The sequence below is a fragment of the Ammodytes marinus genome (assembly GCF_949987685.1).
Source record: "Ammodytes marinus genome assembly, chromosome: 18".
In the NCBI taxonomy this organism is placed as follows: Eukaryota; Metazoa; Chordata; class Actinopteri; order Uranoscopiformes; family Ammodytidae; genus Ammodytes; species Ammodytes marinus.
Window position 1 is genome coordinate 21,178,637 of NC_137222.1, and position 19,171 is coordinate 21,197,807.

Below are 19,171 nucleotides of genomic sequence, written 5' to 3' on the forward strand. Positions count from 1 at the left end.
TTTAATTTCTTTTGAAGTCAGATGGACTATTGAAACAACAACTTCACTGCTTGAAGTGTTTTCTTGTAGATTAGGCAGTGGCACGCGCCGCTGCTTTGTATGCGTAAAGCCGGCTCTCACTTGAGGCGCGTGGCATCTGGAGATGCCTCCATGCTTTATCTCTGTGTCTGCATCACTCTCCATAGCAACCGAGAGATACCATCTGTCCCCGGGGGGAAGGTGAGGGGACGGGTGGACAATGGAAGTTAGGCAGCACCTGCTAGGCGTGATGACCAATGTTTTCATTTCGCTGCAAATACGATCTTTAAGTCTTCAGGTTAAACAAAATCCGAACGAAGCCGTTTAGATTAATCATATTCAACTCCATGCAATTATATAGATCAAAACACACATTTTATCTACGAAAAAATTAATATTTATTGTGCTCTATTTATATGCCAAACTTGTCCGCAAATATATATATTTCTCTAGGTGTTTCCATTACTCCACGTTGAACACACCCAAAAGTAAATATCGAAACCACATATCCTGCAGCATAGCCTCCTTCTATCCCTTCAAAGAGGTTTGAGTCACCGCAGGTCACCAGAAAGAAGCTTTGAGCACCAACACCTGTCGCGCGCTGCAAGGAGACCTCCGTCTGGCAGATGTGCCTCAGCAACAATAGGTCGGTATCGATTTGCACGCGCCTTGCCTGTGGCTATGCAAGCTGATCCTTCCTAAAATAGCTCAGTGTTTGAGTCCCTTTCAGCTGGATCCTAATCAAACTCTGGCCCAAATATATAAGCCTCACGGCCAGCTGATGGAGCACGCCGACAGAAGCTGTAGGCGATGTAAATAAACAAATAGTTTTATGGCTGCACTAACATATACAGATAAGAGTTGTGTTGTTTAACAAAACATATATACAGCATTCTTTACGCGTGTTTACAACTCAAACTGCAAGTGATGTCGATCTGCCGTCACAAGTCTGGCATCATTTGGAGATAAGACTTTGCATAGTGAAAGTTTAGACTATCAGCGATTCTCTTTGGCATTCAAATTGAATCAAAACTCAGACAACAGCCGGGCGAATGTGGAGACTTGTAGACAATAGAACGGTGCGCCCTGGGGTCGACCTCGGTTTAGGAGAGTGGAGAGAAGGGGGGGGGCATCCCTCATTGCGACAGTTCTCCATCTGCCGCTCAGAACAATAGGGCTGAATCAATCACCGCCAACCTGTGTCTCCGGCACCGCCTCCCCGAACCCCCTCCTCTATTTACGCAGCAGTGGCAGCAGGCCTGACCTGATGCTAGATATTTTTCAATCATTATGCAGATAAAATAAAACCAAATAAGCACGAGCCATTTGGGAGGAACGGCTGTGTCGCTAGATCAGATGAAATAGAGCTGTGCGTAAATGTTTCGTTGGGCATCAAAGTGATCCGAAAAGTTGAATTATAACCACAGACATCGAAATATAGTGAGTCTACACACAAAAAAAATACTCAATATACACATAAGCAAGGGATGCAGGGTAGAAAAAGTGGTGGAACAGGTGAATCAGAGTTGTGCGTAAAAGTTTCTTCGTGACTAAAAAGTGGACGGAAATTAACAGTAAGTGTTTAGAAGTAAAGTGGACTAGATGCAGCATTTGGTGGATCCAGTAACCAAATAGAGAACAAAAGTGCAATAAACTTCACAAGTTTTCCAGAACTCGGTGCGTGTGGCCCCCTCGACTCCCCAGGGTAAATAAATAAAACACGAGCATGGCTTTTCCTGGACAGCTGACGATGGGCACGTGGTCCACATGGGTCAACAGCAGCAGCAGTGCAGATTGCGCAGCACGCACAGCGTTCTGGCACGCGCTGGTCATTTGCATTTGTATGGAGGAACCGTGATAATAGAGGGCTTCTGCAGCGCACAATGGGGCCGATTTATGGCCAGGCCCTAGTCCACAGATGGCCTCATCCACCTGCCCTTTCTCTGCTGCTGCTGCTCGGGGAGAGCGGACAGTGGGGGAGGGTTGCTAAATTCACACTTTCTCCATGTTGATGTGGAAATAGTATATGACCAAAAACTTAAATAAACATCGAGGGTTTGTTTAGTTTTATTTTAGTGGTGCTCATATCAAAAGTGTTTCAAAGTTAGAGAGCAATGGTAAAGTATAGTAGCATAGGCTACTGGGCAAAAACTAGTTAGTTAAATGTTTTGTTTGGGTTTGCAAGAAGTGTTAATAGTTCAAAGCTCTGTGAATGCTTAAGAGTTGGTATAGATTCTGATAAAAGTGCAACTGTTGCAAATGCACCCCTGCAATTGCAATCTCCAGCCGTGACTTCTCTCATTTGCACAACACTACTACAAAGTAATCAAACCTCTTGCTTTCTTTAATGAAGCTATTTTTATTTTGCAGGACGGCCGGCAGCGCTCAGAGGGGGGGCGCGTGCGTGGCTCGATGACCCCCATCAATCTGCCACGAGCCGGAGTGCGACAAAGGCATTATCATACCAATACACCATTCAGCTCTGAGCCAATCAGGGTGAAGCGCTTTCACTGCCCCGCACGAGCGAGAGAGTATAAAAAGGGGAGGCTGCCAAGTTTCAAATCACTCGGCTCTCTGCAACCCTTCGGATTTACCCACCGACCTAAACTCTCTTGCAAACTCTCTCTTCCTTTGCGGAATACCTACCTATCATCTTCATCATGACTCTTGAGGAAGTTCTGATCCAGAAATCCACCGAGCGTGCTCAGTGCGCCGGCAATGCCCTGGAGGAGGTGCTGGTGTCTGCTAAAGACAACGACTCCCTCACCGTGGGCGTCTACGAGAGCGCCAAAGTTATGAACCTGTAAGTATGAGAAACTAAGCTGGAGATTTGCACTTTACTGCATTTTAATGATCATATTAAGTATTTTGGAAAACGTTTTGTATGGATTCTAATAGTATATTTTCTTTATTTTGTCTCCACAGTGACCCAGACAGTGTGTCTTTCTGTGTCCTGGCCATGGACGAGGAGTTCCAGTGTGATATTGCTCTGCAGATCCACTTCACCCTCATCCAGTCCTTCTGCTTCGACAATGACATCAGCATCGTCAGAGTTAGCGACATGCAGCGTCTGGCTGAGATTGTCGGCGACAAGGCAGAGCAGTTTGAAGATACGCATTGTGTCCTTATCACGGTATGTAGAGCTCAATAAACAAGATGATATTCCTCTTAAGTCATGTTAGATCTGTTTGCTATGCTTCAGAAAAAGAACCACGTGTCTAACTCTACTTTCCCTCTCCTTCTGCCAACAGAACCCAGCTGAAGGCTCTTCTTGGGAGGACCCTGCTCTGGAGAAGCTGCACCTGTTCTGTGAGGAGAGCCGTCGTGTGAACGACTGGGTTCCTGAGATCAACCTCCCCGAGCGTTGATCCGGTGCCTCGGCTCCTCTCTCTCGAACAAGATGCTGTAAAAGCTTCTTCTACTGGAAATCCTCATCCTGATGAACAGGATGGGCATGTTTCTGCTCAACCCCTGGATACCTCCTGAGGAGGAATCCCGTCCAGGCAGCACGGCGCCGGCCCAAAGGGGGCCCGCCGTGACCCGTCGCCTCTTGTCCCGTTCCATGCCAAGATGACTCCCATTCTTTATGTGAATGAGAGTCAGGTATGCCACAAGAGCGACACAGCGACCCTCATTCTTTGTGTGGATGAGGTTTGGAGAGGAAGGAGAAGCGACCCGTGCGTCCCTGTGGTTTCACGCCGCAGAGCGAGCGAACGTTGCATTCTTAAAGCACGCGCAGCAGGAGAAGAAGCGGTGCTAGAAGAAGAGGCACTTCTTAAAAAAGAGACTTTTTTAAAGATGTCCTCTTTGCTGAGCAACATGACCAACAGTTGCATATCAGCACAAATGTTTCCCACTTTCCAGAATTGTCTTAATATTCTAAAGGTTTCACTTTAGAAATTTAACAATGACAACAAATAAATATACTAAAACAAAAAAAACATTGAAAAAATGTCTATTCTCTAAAGGTTTCACTTTAGAAAACGACTGAACTTTGTAAATGTTATTTTAAAAAATGAAGAGAATTTTTAATTTTATCTTATAAACATTTCATATTGTACTGAAGCCTGAAATGTTAAAAGAACATTTAAATAGTTGACTTAACTTGTTGTGACCTTGTTGGAACAATGTTGGAAAGTAATTAATTTATATATTTCTATCCTAACAGTTTCAGATTCGAAATGTGCTGACTGTATGTGGAAAATGACAAATAAAAACTAAACTAAAATGTATATTTTGTTGTGTGTTTTCCCTTTCTCTTTGTGTTTGTATTTTTTAGTTGTGTTAGCATTGTGTGTATATGTTGGGGGGGGGGGGCGTTCATAGAGGAGGGAGGGTCAGTGGGTCGTTATAAAACAAAAGTTTTGAACTCAGCAGATTGTGAGTGGAGGGCGCTAAGGCCTGTCATCTGCTCCGTGTAGTAAAAAATTATAATAATACAAACCCCTCCGCGGTCCCTCCTCCAGCAGACCTCATCTGCATGTGTATAGCGAGGCGCACAATAGCCGCAGCTCCGGGCCTGTCAGCTCCAGCGGTCCACACAGAGCGTCTATTGTCTGGCCTGCAGATGTCTCCCCAGCCACGCCACGCCATCTGCCGCTTACTGCAGGTGGGGGTCGGCCAGGCCAGGGCGGGGAGGAGGAGCCAGGGGGTTATTAGGCAGTTTCCAATGCCAAAGGGGGGTTATGGGGGTGGGCATTCGGGTTGGGTCTGGCTGGTTTGGACCGGTTGTGGCGGTACAAGAACGAGTATCATCTGTGTCCTGCCAGCTGCTGTCTCGGGCCTATTATTTACTCGCTCGCACTTAGTGAAACTTTGGTAAACAGGCCACAAAGACGCGAGATCTACAGCTCTGTTTGGGTGCAGCAGTAGCCACCTGCTCCGCGCCTCAACAATGACATCTGCGTGACGCATCAGTTTTTTTCTTTCTTTCACCACTGTATTTCGTTTTCTCCACACAATAAGAGTCTTTGCAAGAAACACGCTTGGTTTAAGTGGGTGAAAGCTTTCCCTCGAACAAACCCACAATGCTGCTCAGTAAACCCCCCTCTCTCTGTACACACTCAAAAGGGTTGAAAAGCTAAAATCAGGTGCACAAATATAGTTTGCATGGACGTTTGGGGCTGTTTGGCTATAGAGGGAGCATTTGTGACTATTTCATACATGTGAGATACAAAGGGGACAAAAGGTGCACACAATGTTTGCATGTTGCTTTTGTTCTTTAAAATACTAGATACTTTCACATTTAAAGGCCTCTAAAAAAAATTGAGAAGGAAAAATCACTCATTAGTTGAATTAATGCTTTCAAAACTTTTACTTTTTATTTAATTTCATTAGGCACTCTCACATATACTGTACTTTTGGCTATCCCACAAAGTTGCATTGAAAGAAGTCAAACAAATATCAAAAGCTACAAAGTATCAAAAGCTACAAACTGTGTAAACATATCTGTCAGTAAAGCTACAAGTCACTTATCCATGTCAAATGGAAAAAAAGGCTACTGCTTAGTATAAAAGATGTATGTATTAAAAACTGTGCTGAAGTCTTCATCAGCGTTTTATTGAAGCACACAGAGCCTGGAGGTGTGTAGGAGGGACCTGCAGGTACTCATCCCCTCCCTCCTGGTGTCCCTCACCATACCCCGGACCACTGGGGGACAGTCGCTGCCCCTCCTCTTCTGGGCTTGGTGCAGCAGGATTCTATAGACCCCTGTGACTGGGCAGCGGCTGTCTTTGGTCTGACTGTTTGGTAGGTGCTTCGCTGTAATACCTAGCTCCTCCAATGAGCCTGTGACCTCCTGGAGAACTTCCCCGTCTTGGTCCCCTCGACGGTCAGAGTCCAGCTGGCTCTGCAGTGGGCTCATTGGTTCAGAAGGCACCATCGACCAGGGGAACTCCACGGGCAGGAGCCAATCGCAGCCCAGCATCTGGTCGACGGCGTAACGCTCGGCGGGGTCCGTCTTTAAAATGCCCTTGATGACCCTCTGGCACGGCCCGGGCACCCAGGGAGGGACGGTGTACGTGCCCTCAAGGATGCAGCGCCGCAGCTTGCCCATGGTCTCGGCACGGAAGGGCATAGTGGCGGTCACCATAAAGAAAAGCAGCACGCCCATGGCCCACACATCCACCGGAGGGCCCAGGTAGCACTCGTCCTTGAAGAGCTCCGGGGCGGCGTACGGTGGCGAGCCACAGAAGGTGTCCAGGGCGTGGTTGCGCCCTGAAACGCGTGTGCTGAACCCAAAGTCGGCCACTTTCACGCAGCCACCGCTGGTCAACAGAATGTTCTCCGCTTTCAGGTCCCGGTGAATGATGTTGTGGTTGTGCTGTACGGCAAAAACAGACAGGTTGGTTGGAAACATCTAAATCATAGACTGCTCCTTTAATTGATCCTGGGTTTTGGGGGACTCTACATCTTTATTTATTGTGATTAATAACATTACAATGGAGTATTTCAGTAACAAAAGGTATTAGTCCAGTTTCCTAAAATAAATCAAAACAACTTGGAAGTAAAAACCAAATCTTCTGAACAGTATTTTATGATTGGACTTAGCTTTCATGCACTGTTTTGAATATTTAAAGCCATAATGGTTTTCATTTCCAAATGAGTGGTTTAGTAAGGTTGGTCGAAGTGAATATTTGCTTAAATTGATAGGTGACAAGCTGATAAGTCATGGCAGAAAGGAAACTACTTCATCATCAATTATTTAGAGCAACATTATTTGAACAGCTTCTTCTCTAACTCTATTCGTGATATCTACACCTTAAAACCATGAGCCCATGCAATGTGGCTAGATAAAAACAATTAGGGCATAGATTATTTTATTGCGTCTACAGTGTGTTTTGCACTGCTCCTTTACACAGCGTCTACACAGATGCACCATATATTATTTGGAGTATTGACATCTTGATTTGTCATAGTAGGAAACACAGTGTGACAGTGAGCCAGCGTGCAAATTACCAGGAGCCTGAAACCAAATCAGCCAAATGGAAAATTCAGCCTTCACTAAATGTTTTGTTTACTCCTTTGAGTTTCCTGCTACGTCGTGTCAAAATGTCTTCTGTGAAAAGCAGTTTAGGTACTACGTTATGGCACCTGCGCGACACATCTGACCAATGAGTGACAATAACGTTCTCAAATGGCTTATGCAATGGCAGTTTGATTCACCTCACCAACTGATTCAGGTGCTGTTTATACGAAAACACGAAACAGTGCATCCGCAAAAATATTTTCGCAGTTGCACTATATCATTTACATGAAAACAGCAAACGCAGGCATGAAACCGCAAGCTTTTGAGATCAACTCCCAGGGAGGATTTTTTGGAAAACACAACGGTTTTGGTTTCTTGTAAACACCGAAACCATTTTCCCTGGTAACGCTGACGTCACGGCTCCACTTCACACATGCGTCGTCTTTAACAATTGCTGTCAAAATACCCACGCGCGAGTTATAAAGTTAGAAGACAACATAACATGCAGTGTCTCCGCGGCACCATCACTGTGATCAGCGGAGAGTGTCGTGCAGGGCTCAAATATAACACTCGCCAATTTAGTCTAAGCGATTAGTAAGTTATTGAGACCACCCGCCACTTTGGCTGGGGAAAGATTTGTGCTGTGCCGGTTTTTCTAGCAAAATAAACGTCTGTCACTTCTATATGCCAGGGACACGGCTCTCTCTAAAAAAAACACTATCTATATATCAACGCACAGCGGTTAAGTTACTGTTCAACAAAAGGAGCATTAAGGCTACGGCTTCACAGTAAAAGTATTTCACTGGCTAAACATTAATAGCATTTCACTGGACAAACGTGAGTTGACTTTTATTTCGAAGTACGCCTAACAGGACGGTAGCCGCTCACAAAGCCCCTTCACTATCAGCATGTCTTCTGTTATCACGACTTCAATGCGGTGAAATAAGAGAAAGCTTGTCATTCACAATATTTGTAACCCCAAGCTTACACCAACCGCGTTATGAACGTTAGTGGCATTAATTTTCGGTAACAGTAAGGTTTTATGCATCAAAATTGTACCGTAAGAGCTATCTACTAGGCTAAGTGTCACCGCTGACTATTGGCTTGGCATGCCTACTACAGCGATTTCGGCCCTTTTCCTCTGAAAACATGTGTAGAATATTTCAAATAAATTGCGTCTGAAGTTCTGAACGGGTTTAAAAAAAAAAAAAACAGGAAAACTGTCACGTTTTCACGGTGTAAAGGGCCCCTCAGACCAGAGGAAATGATAGGTGTGAAAGAGAACCAATGAATCGAACTAGAAGTGGACAAGCAGGTGTGAAAGCGCCCTAAGAAAAGCCAATTATCTGAAAGAAGTTTATTTTTTTGTCTTCTGTACATAAAGTGACTTAATGCCAGTAAGCGAACCACCTTCATCATTCAACACAGTGGAGAAGCAATCTACATGTTAATATATCTGACCCAGTACCACAGGTTTCATCATTAAATAAAGTAATTGATTTTTTAATCAGTGTTTCACGGCTAGAAACGTTTCTATGCCTCTTACCATGAATTTGATGGCAGAGAGGATCTGGGCGAAGGCGACCTTGCAGGGGTTGTCACACAGTTTTCCCTGCTCACATATTCTGGTGTGGAGGTCTCCTCCTCCGGCGAACTCCAGCACCAGGAAGATGCGGCTGGGCGTCTCCACCACCTCGTACAGACGCACCACGTTGGGATGATGCAGGGTCTCCATGTTGCTGATCTCCCTGGAGAGCAGACGCTGGGACTGAGAGTCAAGCCTGGTCTTTTCCATGACCTTCAGGGCCACTTTGTCTACGGGGAGGACAGACCAAGGGACATATTAAACAAGAGCCCGTCTTTTCAGTAATGCCTCATTGCCACTGAGCAGCACAGTTCGGCATTGCACAGAACTCTACATCTGGCTTGCGTTTCCACTGACGACAGCACCCTGATGGTAAATGCTGGACACAGTCAATGGGTGAGAGCTGCTAAACGGCTCTGGCCGCGGCAGCTAAATAACTATCGTGACACCATAGCAGCGGGACACAGTGTAGCTGATTAATTCAATGAAGAGGAAAAATGCCACACAATAAACAAAGAGCTGCTCACCGACATTTCCTTGAACACCAAAATCTCAGCTTGATACCCCAATTAAAGGGGGACCAAAATAGGTGTGGCACGGTACGCTTATTTTGGTATCCTTACCAACTTTTGACAGTGGAAACTCAAATAAATGCGTGCCAAGCTGAACCAACCCGCACGGCTCACTGGAAACAAGGCTTTAGGGGTCATGGTAGAATAACTCCAATATACAATATAAAGTTACACAGGACTTGAAAATGGAACCGAAACAACAAATGCTGGATAGTGAGAGTGATCGGAAAAGCTGACAATCCTTGCATATATCTTACCTTTAGTCAGAGCATGGAAAGCCAGTTTGACCCTGGAGAAGGTGCCAACGCCAATCTCCCCGCGTACATGGTAGAAGCCCACCCTGCGTCCTATGATCAGCTCCTTGATGGTGTTCTTGTTCTGGCACAAGTCAGTGGTGAGCTTCTGCAGGGGGGTGAGGCCCGGCTCGTCATCCTCAGTTCCAGCCTCTGAGCTGTCTGTCAGGCTGTACAGGCTGTGGTAGCGCTTGGTGGTGCCTCCGGGCATCTCTGCAGCGGGCTGAAGAGGAGGTCACCTTCTAAAACAGGACAATGCAAGCTCAAAGTTTGGACTTAACAGTAGTCAATTGCCTGAACTTTCTAACAGGATAATTACATGCAGCATGTGTACACAAGTGGAAATAGCACATACTGTAAGTTAACTTTTTCTTTGTTAGTCAATTTACTCAATGCACATTGAAATTTGTCTTTTCGCATATCCCCTCTCAAGTAACCACATTTTGGAGATGGTCAGAGCGCTGGGTTCAGCGCCGCTGGAGCAGATTAGGGTTCAAGTGCCTTGCTCAAGGACACAATGGTAGAGATGGTGGACACCGTACATGTTATACCAGCCACCACTAGTTTTACAAATAACACCCTCATATCGGGTTCCGGGAATTGAACCAGTGACTTCATGGCTACCGGTAGGCCCCTCTTTCCTCTAGGCCAGGGGTGTCCAAACTACGGCCCGCGGGCCAACTGCGGCCCGCGGCCCGCTTTTTATTGGCCCGCGGCCGATTTTAAAAATACAATGTAATATGGCCCTTTGAAAAAAAAAAAAAAAAAATTTTTTTTTTTGGCATTTCTCAGTTAACCCACTAGTGCAGGGGTGTCAAACACTGATTGATTGGCCCGTGGCACATTTTAAAAATATAATGTAATATGGCGCTTTTAATTTTTAAATAATTTAAATGCACTCATTATATTACAGAGGAATATGTCCCATAAAATAAAAAGAGCCCATCCCAGAGGACCCTGCATAATATTTTATTTTAAATGAATATTATTATGGAAAATCTATGTGTCCTTCTCCAATAGCTTCTAATTCATCTGACACAGTGTCTCCATTTTTTCATACAAAATTCTTCAAATTTAGCCTCTTAATTTCCCTCTCAAAGTGCACCAGATTCATGCATTTCACTTTAAAAACTTTAAAAAATCTCCCGGGGGGGCATACCCCCGGACCTCCCTAGGAGGGTCGGGACCTCGGCTGGATACTATTTTCACCCTGCTGGACATTGGACGCAAAGGCAGAAAACACTGGGTGTATCATTGGCATATAAACAAGAGTGGGAATGTGTCTGTTTAATGTACAAGGAAAGTGTTGCCGTGAAGAAGGATTACAATTTACGAAGACACTATGAAACTAAACATCAGAGCAGCTACATGTCCTGATAAATGTGTTATTTTTGCAAAGTGGCCCGGCCCTTCGTAGATTTTTCTGTATGTGGCCCTCAGTGAAAAAAGTTTGGACACCCCTGCTCTAGGCTATTCTACCACCCCAGCACTGTAGCAGTGCTTAATCATTTTTGTAGTAAGATAGTGAACTTAGTTCAACGGTAAAATGTATTAAAAGCATCACAAAGGGTTAACTAGTGAGACCATATCCATGATATTCATTTTCAAGCGCAGATGCAGAATCATACCGTACACTTACTCCACAGAACCCGTACATTTGCAAATGATTGAATGTAATAATAATAATGATTCCCTACTAATCACTTTTAATGTAATGTTCTAGTTAATGTAAATGTCCCCCTAGACATGCTTCTGGCAGGGCTTCACTGAAAACCTATGACTTAAGATTTTTAAGACTTCACCAAGGTATATATATATATTAAATGCAAATGTTTAGATATCTTATGCAACATTTTGTAAATATTTTACTGCAGTTAACAAGAAACTAGCAACTTCTAAACCTCAAATGGCTGCAATGATAGAATACATTTAACAAAAGAGAACAAGAATATAGAAAAGATTTGAAGAAAACAAGATTGTTTTTTCCTTACCAAGTTTTCAAACTGCTGCTCTGCATCGAAGCACTGATGTTGTATCCATTGCAAGCAGTAATCCAAAAAAAAGTTGATCTTTTTGCCCCGGAGGACCCGGAAATATGTGAATTGTCCTCACTTACATGCTGAACGACGACAAAGGTTGGGCAAAAAATGCCTTCAGAAAAAGTTGTTTGAATCTTGAATGAATGGTGAATCTAGCCTTCATCGTCTCCTTCTCCGTCCTTTCTTAACAGACTGTGCTGTACACTGACAGTGGAGAACACAGGAAGGGAAGGGGCACCACTGCAAGTGTGCCATGAGAAGAGAAGACAGTCCAAACAGACTTGTCACACCCCTCACAACACACTCCTCCACACGAGAGACCAAGGATTAAGGTGGTGTCATGAACACTAATCCCGTTTTAAATTAGTTCGGTCTCATATGGTTTCAAATTCACAACTGAAATGTAGCCAAAAGGATGCAACCAACGACCAACATGCATGTTTTTGCACCTGCAGTATATACATTATGAGCAGAGTGCATTGATTTGCAAGTTTAGCAGGGCAAACCTGTGTGATGCATATGGCTGTGTTAGGTGGCTAGGGTTGATCTCCTTGCTCATGTGAAGATTTAACGTTTTGCAACCTTAATACCCAATGTTCCCATAGAGATTAGCAGTGTGTGCTGAGCAGCACAGATAAAGAGATTACACAGCACATGGGGTAATCACTCCCACAGACACAGCATCTTCACACAGGTGTGTTGCTACTGTGACGAGCAGAGAAAGGAAGGCAGGTAGTCTCAGAAGATATCAAGACAGAATGAAGAGCACATTCAAATATGCTTTTGGGTAGCTCACGTGTCCTTATAACAACATTTAGCTTAGTTATAACACCCAGGTGCGTATGGGTCTATGATTATTTAGACACAGTGTATCTATGAAAGAGCGTGTTCGGTCAAAAACCCAAAGATATTCCGGCCTCTATCCTATATATGAAAAATCAATACTGTAGATCCGCACATTTGGGAAGATGGAAACATTTGCTGTGCTGCGCTTGCTGCTTAAGAAATGACTGGAATTATTAAGATAAATAGATAAGAATAGTAGATAATTAATTTTTTGCCTGCAGAATTGATTTCTGATTGATTTTTAAAGGAGTTACTGTTCTCAGTTCTGCAATTACCAAATTTAAGTGACCCTTATCAGAGAGCATTGATTATGAAATGTATTAAAAACATACTAAAAAATACAGTATATACATCCAAGCAGACACACACTGTTTGAAAAAGTGTATAAATATAAATGAATATCCCGCAACACATTACATTTTTTTTACAATTTTAGGGTACTGAGAAAAGAAGATCTTTACAAACATTAAATTTGATAAACATCAACAATAGAAAATCCCTGACCACAAATAACAGAAAGTAGAGAGTAAGACAAAAAAAACACTTTTAATTTAAATAAATAGTAAGCTGGTGAATTCCCTGAATTGGACTGGTCTCACAGTGATCTGAGTAAATCAGCTGTGTGTCCATGCCTTCCCCCCTCCCTCCCTCTCTTCCTCTGATTGGATTAAAGCCTTAGACAGAAATACGGCATGTGTTCAACTGTTCTCTAGGCACACCAGGCACGTGCAAGCACGGTGGTGAGGTATGACAGTGCCAAATAAAGTAAAACTAATGGTTCTGGACATTTTAACACAGCGTCATGCACCTTGCAGCTTGTTAGTCTCCAAACAAACTAAAACTTTCTCCTCTTCAGACGGTTGTCGTTGAGGCAGCCGACGCGCTGGATCTCTTCTAGCTCTTTGATTCTCTGACGCAGCATTACAATCTCTTTGTTCTTCTCCTCCTGGAAGAACTGCAGCTTCTGCAGAGGTCACATGCACACTGTTAATCCACACACACACAAACACACACTATATAGACCTTAGTATAGACCGTATTACTATGCTGTGCCTTCTATTCATTGACTGCTTATCATATTTGTTCTAGGGCTAGAAATAATGATTAATTTCATGAACGTTTATTATTTATGAAATCTTTATTTTGTGGATTATTTTAATGTCTAAAATGTCGGAAAATTCAGAAAATTTACATTTCAATTTCCCCAGATACCAAAGATACATTTTCAAATTGCTTATCATTTCAACATGATATCAACGGAGAGATTTGAGAAGCTGGAACCAGAGGTTTCACATGTTTTGATGTATCTATTTGCTGCTAACAATTTTACACATAACAGACATATCTGTGTTCATATAAAGTAGAATTTAGGGCCAGTGCAATTGCATAGATAATACCATATCAAAGAAGTGAGGGGATGCAAACAGAAATTAATTTCCTCAAGGCCTGGCAACTTCAAACTAGAACATGAAGGTGTGAGTTTAAAAAAAAAAAAATGTTAACCTTTATTTATACAGGTAAATCCCATTGAGACCGAAGACTCTTTTGCAAGGGAGACCTGTTTTCCCTTCCCACGTTACCATTCACACACACATTCATACACTGATAGCAGGCTAAATATCGACATTCACACGAGGCAAAGTGGGTGAAGTGTCTTGCCCAAGGACACAACAACCATGACACAGGTGGCAGGGCAGGGATCGAACCTCCAACCCTTTGATCATCAGCCGACCCGCTCAACCAACTGAGCCACAGTCGCCCCAGTTGCTTTTAAGAGTAGTATAACTAAAAGAAAATAACAGAATAAACTCTGGCAAGTTTTGTGAGCACAGTTTTCCCACATATACTTAGGGCGTATGTTGCTAACTAGCTACAGCTTGTGTCAATACAGTTGGTTGTTTGAGTTGAATGAACATAAACAGCATGAACACCGCACACAGTTGTGAGAATAACATTGGGTGAAAACTAAAACAAAATAACAAAGCTGCTATGGCATTCTGGGAAGTAGCCTGTTGCTAATGTACTTAGAAGGTGGGGTCTAACGGAATGATCTATCCAGGTCAAAACTAATACAGTAGTTTGCTGTGCCCTCAGCTGAGGCTTACATGCCAAGGACACAAACTGACAAGTGTGTTTGTCACACGTCGACTACAGTGTCAGTTACACTCATGATTCTGTGCTCAGTCCTGCAATGACTGCTGCTACTTACACCATGAAACATCGTCCAAGATATTGAGCTGCAAATTCATTAGCACTTGAGTTTATGTGTGTATAATGTAAAAGCGAGGCTGTAACGGACACTGTGTGGGCTGCTTACCCTCTTGAAGACACTCTGTGGCAGAAGGCTGGAGCCGTGTTGTTGTTGCTGCTGCTGCTGCTGGCTCCACTGAGCTGTGCTCTGAACTCTGGCTAACTTTGCACCAAACTGACAAAACAAACAGAGCAAAACGCCAACCAGCAATTAGAGAAGGCGAAATCGGCCACTAGAAACCAAAGCAGTTTATAAGCATCTTATTCTGAAATCATTTCTGAAAAATCAAAAGGAGAGAGGAAAAGGATTGGGAGACGCAGGAAGCAAGAATGGTCTTTTCTGCACCGAGCGTTGGAGGTTAATAAAGAGTTGGTTTTTGTTACAAATACTCAAAGGTTTGTGTGTATGATAATGTATTATCATAGAAACTACTATACTGTAGTGTATTATGTCCCTCTGGGTCCCCCTCATCCAGTTTCCTGCGCTGTCATTGGCTGCACCCAGTCGCTGCTCTCATTACCAGTCACAACCCGGACTCAGACAGATCAAGAGATTTAAGCATGCTAATTATCTGTTGGGCGTAAACAACGTATCGCCACATTAGTTGATCAAGCTCAGATTCCGTCTTTGAACAGTTCACACATACCAGTCCAAACTTATGGCAGCACACACTGATTTGCCAATGATCTGGGGCTTATGTCTGCCTTTTCCAAAACCTGTCGGCGAATGGGAACATCTTGCATCCTGAATTAGGTGGAGCCCTGTGACCCTGCAGAACACCTGTCAGTGTCCCCAATTAGCTGCGTTCATATGGGAGCTTGTAAGCAGGTTGTTTCAGTATATTCCTAAGTAGAACTGATTATTTTACAGGCTTTTAATTACAGGAAAAAATTAAAGAACTGTAAGTGTTTAGGTTGAACACAGTGAGTCAGCAAAAATCAGTCCAGCAACACTTTTTAGAAGTTCTTGATTTACCTCCATCTGTAACTTGAGGAGCTCGCTTTGCCTCTCCCTCTCCTGCTCCTTCAGCCTCTTCTTCATCTCCTCCACGTCCAGATCCTTTTCCTCCAGAATATCCTTTACCTCAGCTTCTTTCACTTTCACTGTCAGGTAATTAATAAAAACAAACAAAAAAACAACACACACCATCCAAATACATGTCAATCTTTAGCATACTCGTTTGTTTTTTTGTCTGATCACAAAACAAAACATTTCGGGAAGTATTGGTATCAAATCCAATGGAAAAAATTAAGTAGGAAATGTCACACTTTTGCCTACATGGCTAATTAAATTGTTACATGTAAACATCAGCTTATATCTGACCTGTGTCTTGAATTAAGTATGTTGCACTGCAGGCTGGTTAATTTGTACATCTGTGGTATCAATATTGCCAGAAACATCTGATAACATCCACCCTGTCTAAGTGTATGGAGTGCTTTGTGAGGTCTTACCCTGATTGAAACCCTCCCTGTGGGCGTCCTCCACCTCTCTCCTGCTCTGCTGCCTCACAGCCTCTAGCTCCCTCTTGTGTCTCTCTCCCTCTGCTCTCAGCTCAGTGAGCAGCCGCCGGACCTCGGCCTCTCCATCCTGATGACACACACACACACACACACACACACACACACACACACACACACACACACACACACACACACACACACACAAAGGCCCATCACTGACTCATGCTACAGTTGACTTTACTACTGGATTTGATACCTAGTCTTAAGGATTGGCACCGTTAAAACAAGCTTTAAAATATTGATAGGAATAGATAGAATCATCTTATATTATGTGTTGAGCTAAACTATAGCTTAGTAGCTGATGTTACAGTCCATAAAAACAATAGAAAATGTCTTCAATCAGACAAAACTCATTTATATTATTAATGCTTTTTTGATTTGATCAACCTGGGAAGTTACACATCATGCCATTTGTCTTCAGAATTGAAGAATTACACATGGCACATAGACTGTATTTAAAAGATGTTGCCGTGCAGAATTACAGCACCAACCTATGCAATTATGAACAGAGGCTGAGATAATGCTTTACATCTCTAACCACACATAGTAAAACTTGAGAAATAGCTCAAACAAATTGACCCTGTCACCTATAAATAAAAAGATATAGTTAATATATATTGTACTTCCCAAAACCTGAGCAGAGTGTGTGTCTGTCCTCAGTAGTGACTGCAGAGCTAACAGAGCTAAATAATGGAAGGCAACCCACTGAATGTGTCAAAAACATGTTATCAATTCAGAGCTTCTCTCATTTGGATTTTGCTTGACAGTAATATGACAATGTTGAAAGAGTTACTAAGGAGTAAACAAAAAAACTGTAACTGTACGCTAACGGAAATGACGTCTGGATCAATAAATGTCTCTGAGCATAACTCACATATATAACTACATACAGAGAACAATACCTTATCCATGGACCAGGTATTGAAATGGAAACTTAAAATAAAAATTGTTTGTTCATTGCTGTATTTACTATAAAACAATTCTGTCACTCCTGCCCCATGTCTTACCTCTGCTGTTTTCTCATTCTGCTGTTTCAGAGTGGCCATGTTGTTCTTCAGTCTCTCATTCTCCACTACAACAGGAACAGTTTCACAATGGTCATATGATGACAGCTTCAAAGCAACATTAAAAACAACAACACTATTTCTAAATCTGTAACTAGAAGACCATGTACTGTATTTCTTGTGTACTTTATATTCAAACTCTTGTGGTAAACCTGTGCTAAATTCCCTCAGGATTGACCCTGGGCATATTTCTTCATCCTCTGCCCTTGCCTGTTTTAAGCATGCAGGGACTTAAAAAATATGAAAAATAATTTGTCCAATTGGTTATTAGGTTTACCTCTGAGGTTGCACTGCTCCTGCAGAGTCTGCTGCAGTCTGTTCACTGTGACGAGAAGACTGTCTCTCTCTGCAATTGGTGGATCAATATAATTAGCACATTTTAAATGAATTGTTTAAAGGTGCCATACATACGTTTATTTACAGGTTCCAGTTTAAAACAACTCAAAAAGCGACATTAAGTGCATGTATCCACTAAAATGTATATTTTAATGTATGCTTAATCGTCTGTGGTATGAAATGTACCTTATATGATCGGAAACTGAAGGTACTATGCATAGCCTATACAAATTACAAAGTACAGTAGAATCTGTTTTTTTTGCAAACAATAGTCCACTGTCTGACAAAGTCTACATCTTCTCATTGTTGATATTACTTAGTCTAAACTGTATATTAATGTTGACCTGAAATGTTGAATTTAATACATTATAGAAATAATTATAAATTGTATTCCCTATTTTATATAATCTGCCCAACCTTCAACAAATGTAGGATTTCCTGAACTGAAAAACACATACACCAAGTTAGCAGGAGTCATTTGGCAAAATCACCAGCAGAGGGAGACATACCATTAGTCACCAAATCCAACACCACACGAGGATCCTTATTCCTCGAAAACAACCACTGAAGTAGGCCCTATATATATTTTTAACTCACCCTCAATCAAACTTTTCCCCTTGGTCTGATGGAATGTCATAAGTCTATTTGCATCCTCCAGCATGATTTCCAACACGTTGTTCCTGCCGTTCACCTCTGTAATTTTCTGTTAAATAAAAATAAAGGCAAGTGGACACACTACACTTCTCACTCACAGTTTAGCAATACTCATATAGACTATGTCACTGGTGGATTTTACATTCAAAAGATATCAGGAAGTATTGTTCAAGTGTAGGATATGTCTTCTGGGAATGTTTATTTTTTATCTCTATATTATTATCTATTATTTGCATTTATGGGAATGTCCTAAATGACAATATTTTTGGGGGGTAATTATTAGGAGGGATATGTCAGTAGTCTAATTAACAGAATAAAACAAAACGACAAAATGTTACTCATTTGGGTGGTCTCTCAATTACTTCTTTCCAGAGATGTATGTGAAAAACCGTTTCTCTAACTGACTCTTCAGTTTTGCTTCAACTGTAACAAAAACTGAATAACAAACACATCTAATGGCGCGACCATGATGAGCCATGAGTGAGTTAACTATCAACCTTACCTGTTCTAGTTGAACAAACTCTTCCATAAACTTGTCAAGATTTACACAGTTTAATTTAATCATTTTAGAAGTCCAAGAACGAGCAAACTCAGTGTTAAATCACTGCTTCAGTTTTCTTGACGTTTTTACGTTTTTAATTTACGTTTAAGTAACGTTTAGCTTCATAAACAAAAGTCTTCTTTAGCTGCTAGCTTGGAAATTAACGCTGTAAGCTAGCTCACCCGACCCAGCGCGAGCTCGTAAACGGCTGTATGTGCTCGTGCCCTCCAGTGCCTACAGCACGCGCACACATAGGCCTACATTGATTTATGTAGCCTAAATAGCAGATGTTGAAAATGCCTGGTTTGATTGAGGCTACTGTATTATTGGCAAGCCTATTGAGTAGCCTATGTTATGCAAGTATAATGTTTAGATATTGATCTCCTTTTGTTTTAGCCTAATAAACATGTTGAGCAAACCGACAATATTGCAGTCACTTTCAGGAGTCAGGACCTTTATTTTCAAATTACCCCAAAAAAAATTAA

The 19,171-nt window shown here is 42.4% G+C and overlaps 3 protein-coding genes across 3 annotated transcripts; 1 reads left to right on the forward strand and 2 right to left on the reverse strand.

Annotated features, from left to right (window-relative positions):
- Positions 1-2,678: 2,678 nt before the first annotated feature.
- LOC307264831 (growth arrest and DNA damage-inducible protein GADD45 gamma-like) lies at positions 2,679-3,386 on the forward strand (the record flags this gene model as incomplete). Its single annotated transcript, XM_080046353.1, has 3 exons — positions 2,679-2,821; positions 2,944-3,151; positions 3,270-3,386. The coding sequence occupies 3 exons, from the start codon at positions 2,679-2,681 to the stop codon at positions 3,384-3,386; spliced, it is 468 nt and encodes a 155-aa protein (XP_079902479.1).
- Positions 3,387-5,575: 2,189 nt separating this feature from the next.
- Positions 5,576-9,646, reverse strand: nim1kb (NIM1 serine/threonine protein kinase; the record flags this gene model as incomplete). The annotated part of the gene is made up of 3 exons (XM_080047005.1): positions 5,576-6,340; positions 8,532-8,800; positions 9,400-9,646. The coding sequence occupies 3 exons, from the start codon at positions 9,644-9,646 to the stop codon at positions 5,576-5,578; spliced, it is 1,281 nt and encodes a 426-aa protein (XP_079903131.1).
- Positions 9,647-13,155: 3,509 nt separating this feature from the next.
- ccdc152 (coiled-coil domain containing 152) lies at positions 13,156-18,710 on the reverse strand (the record flags this gene model as incomplete). Its single annotated transcript, XM_080047006.1, has 8 exons — positions 13,156-13,284; positions 14,638-14,745; positions 15,547-15,674; positions 16,023-16,158; positions 17,099-17,163; positions 17,433-17,501; positions 18,089-18,194; positions 18,648-18,710. 8 exons carry the CDS (start codon positions 18,708-18,710, stop codon positions 13,156-13,158), a joined length of 804 nt encoding a protein of 267 aa, XP_079903132.1.
- Positions 18,711-19,171: the final 461 nt, after the last annotated feature.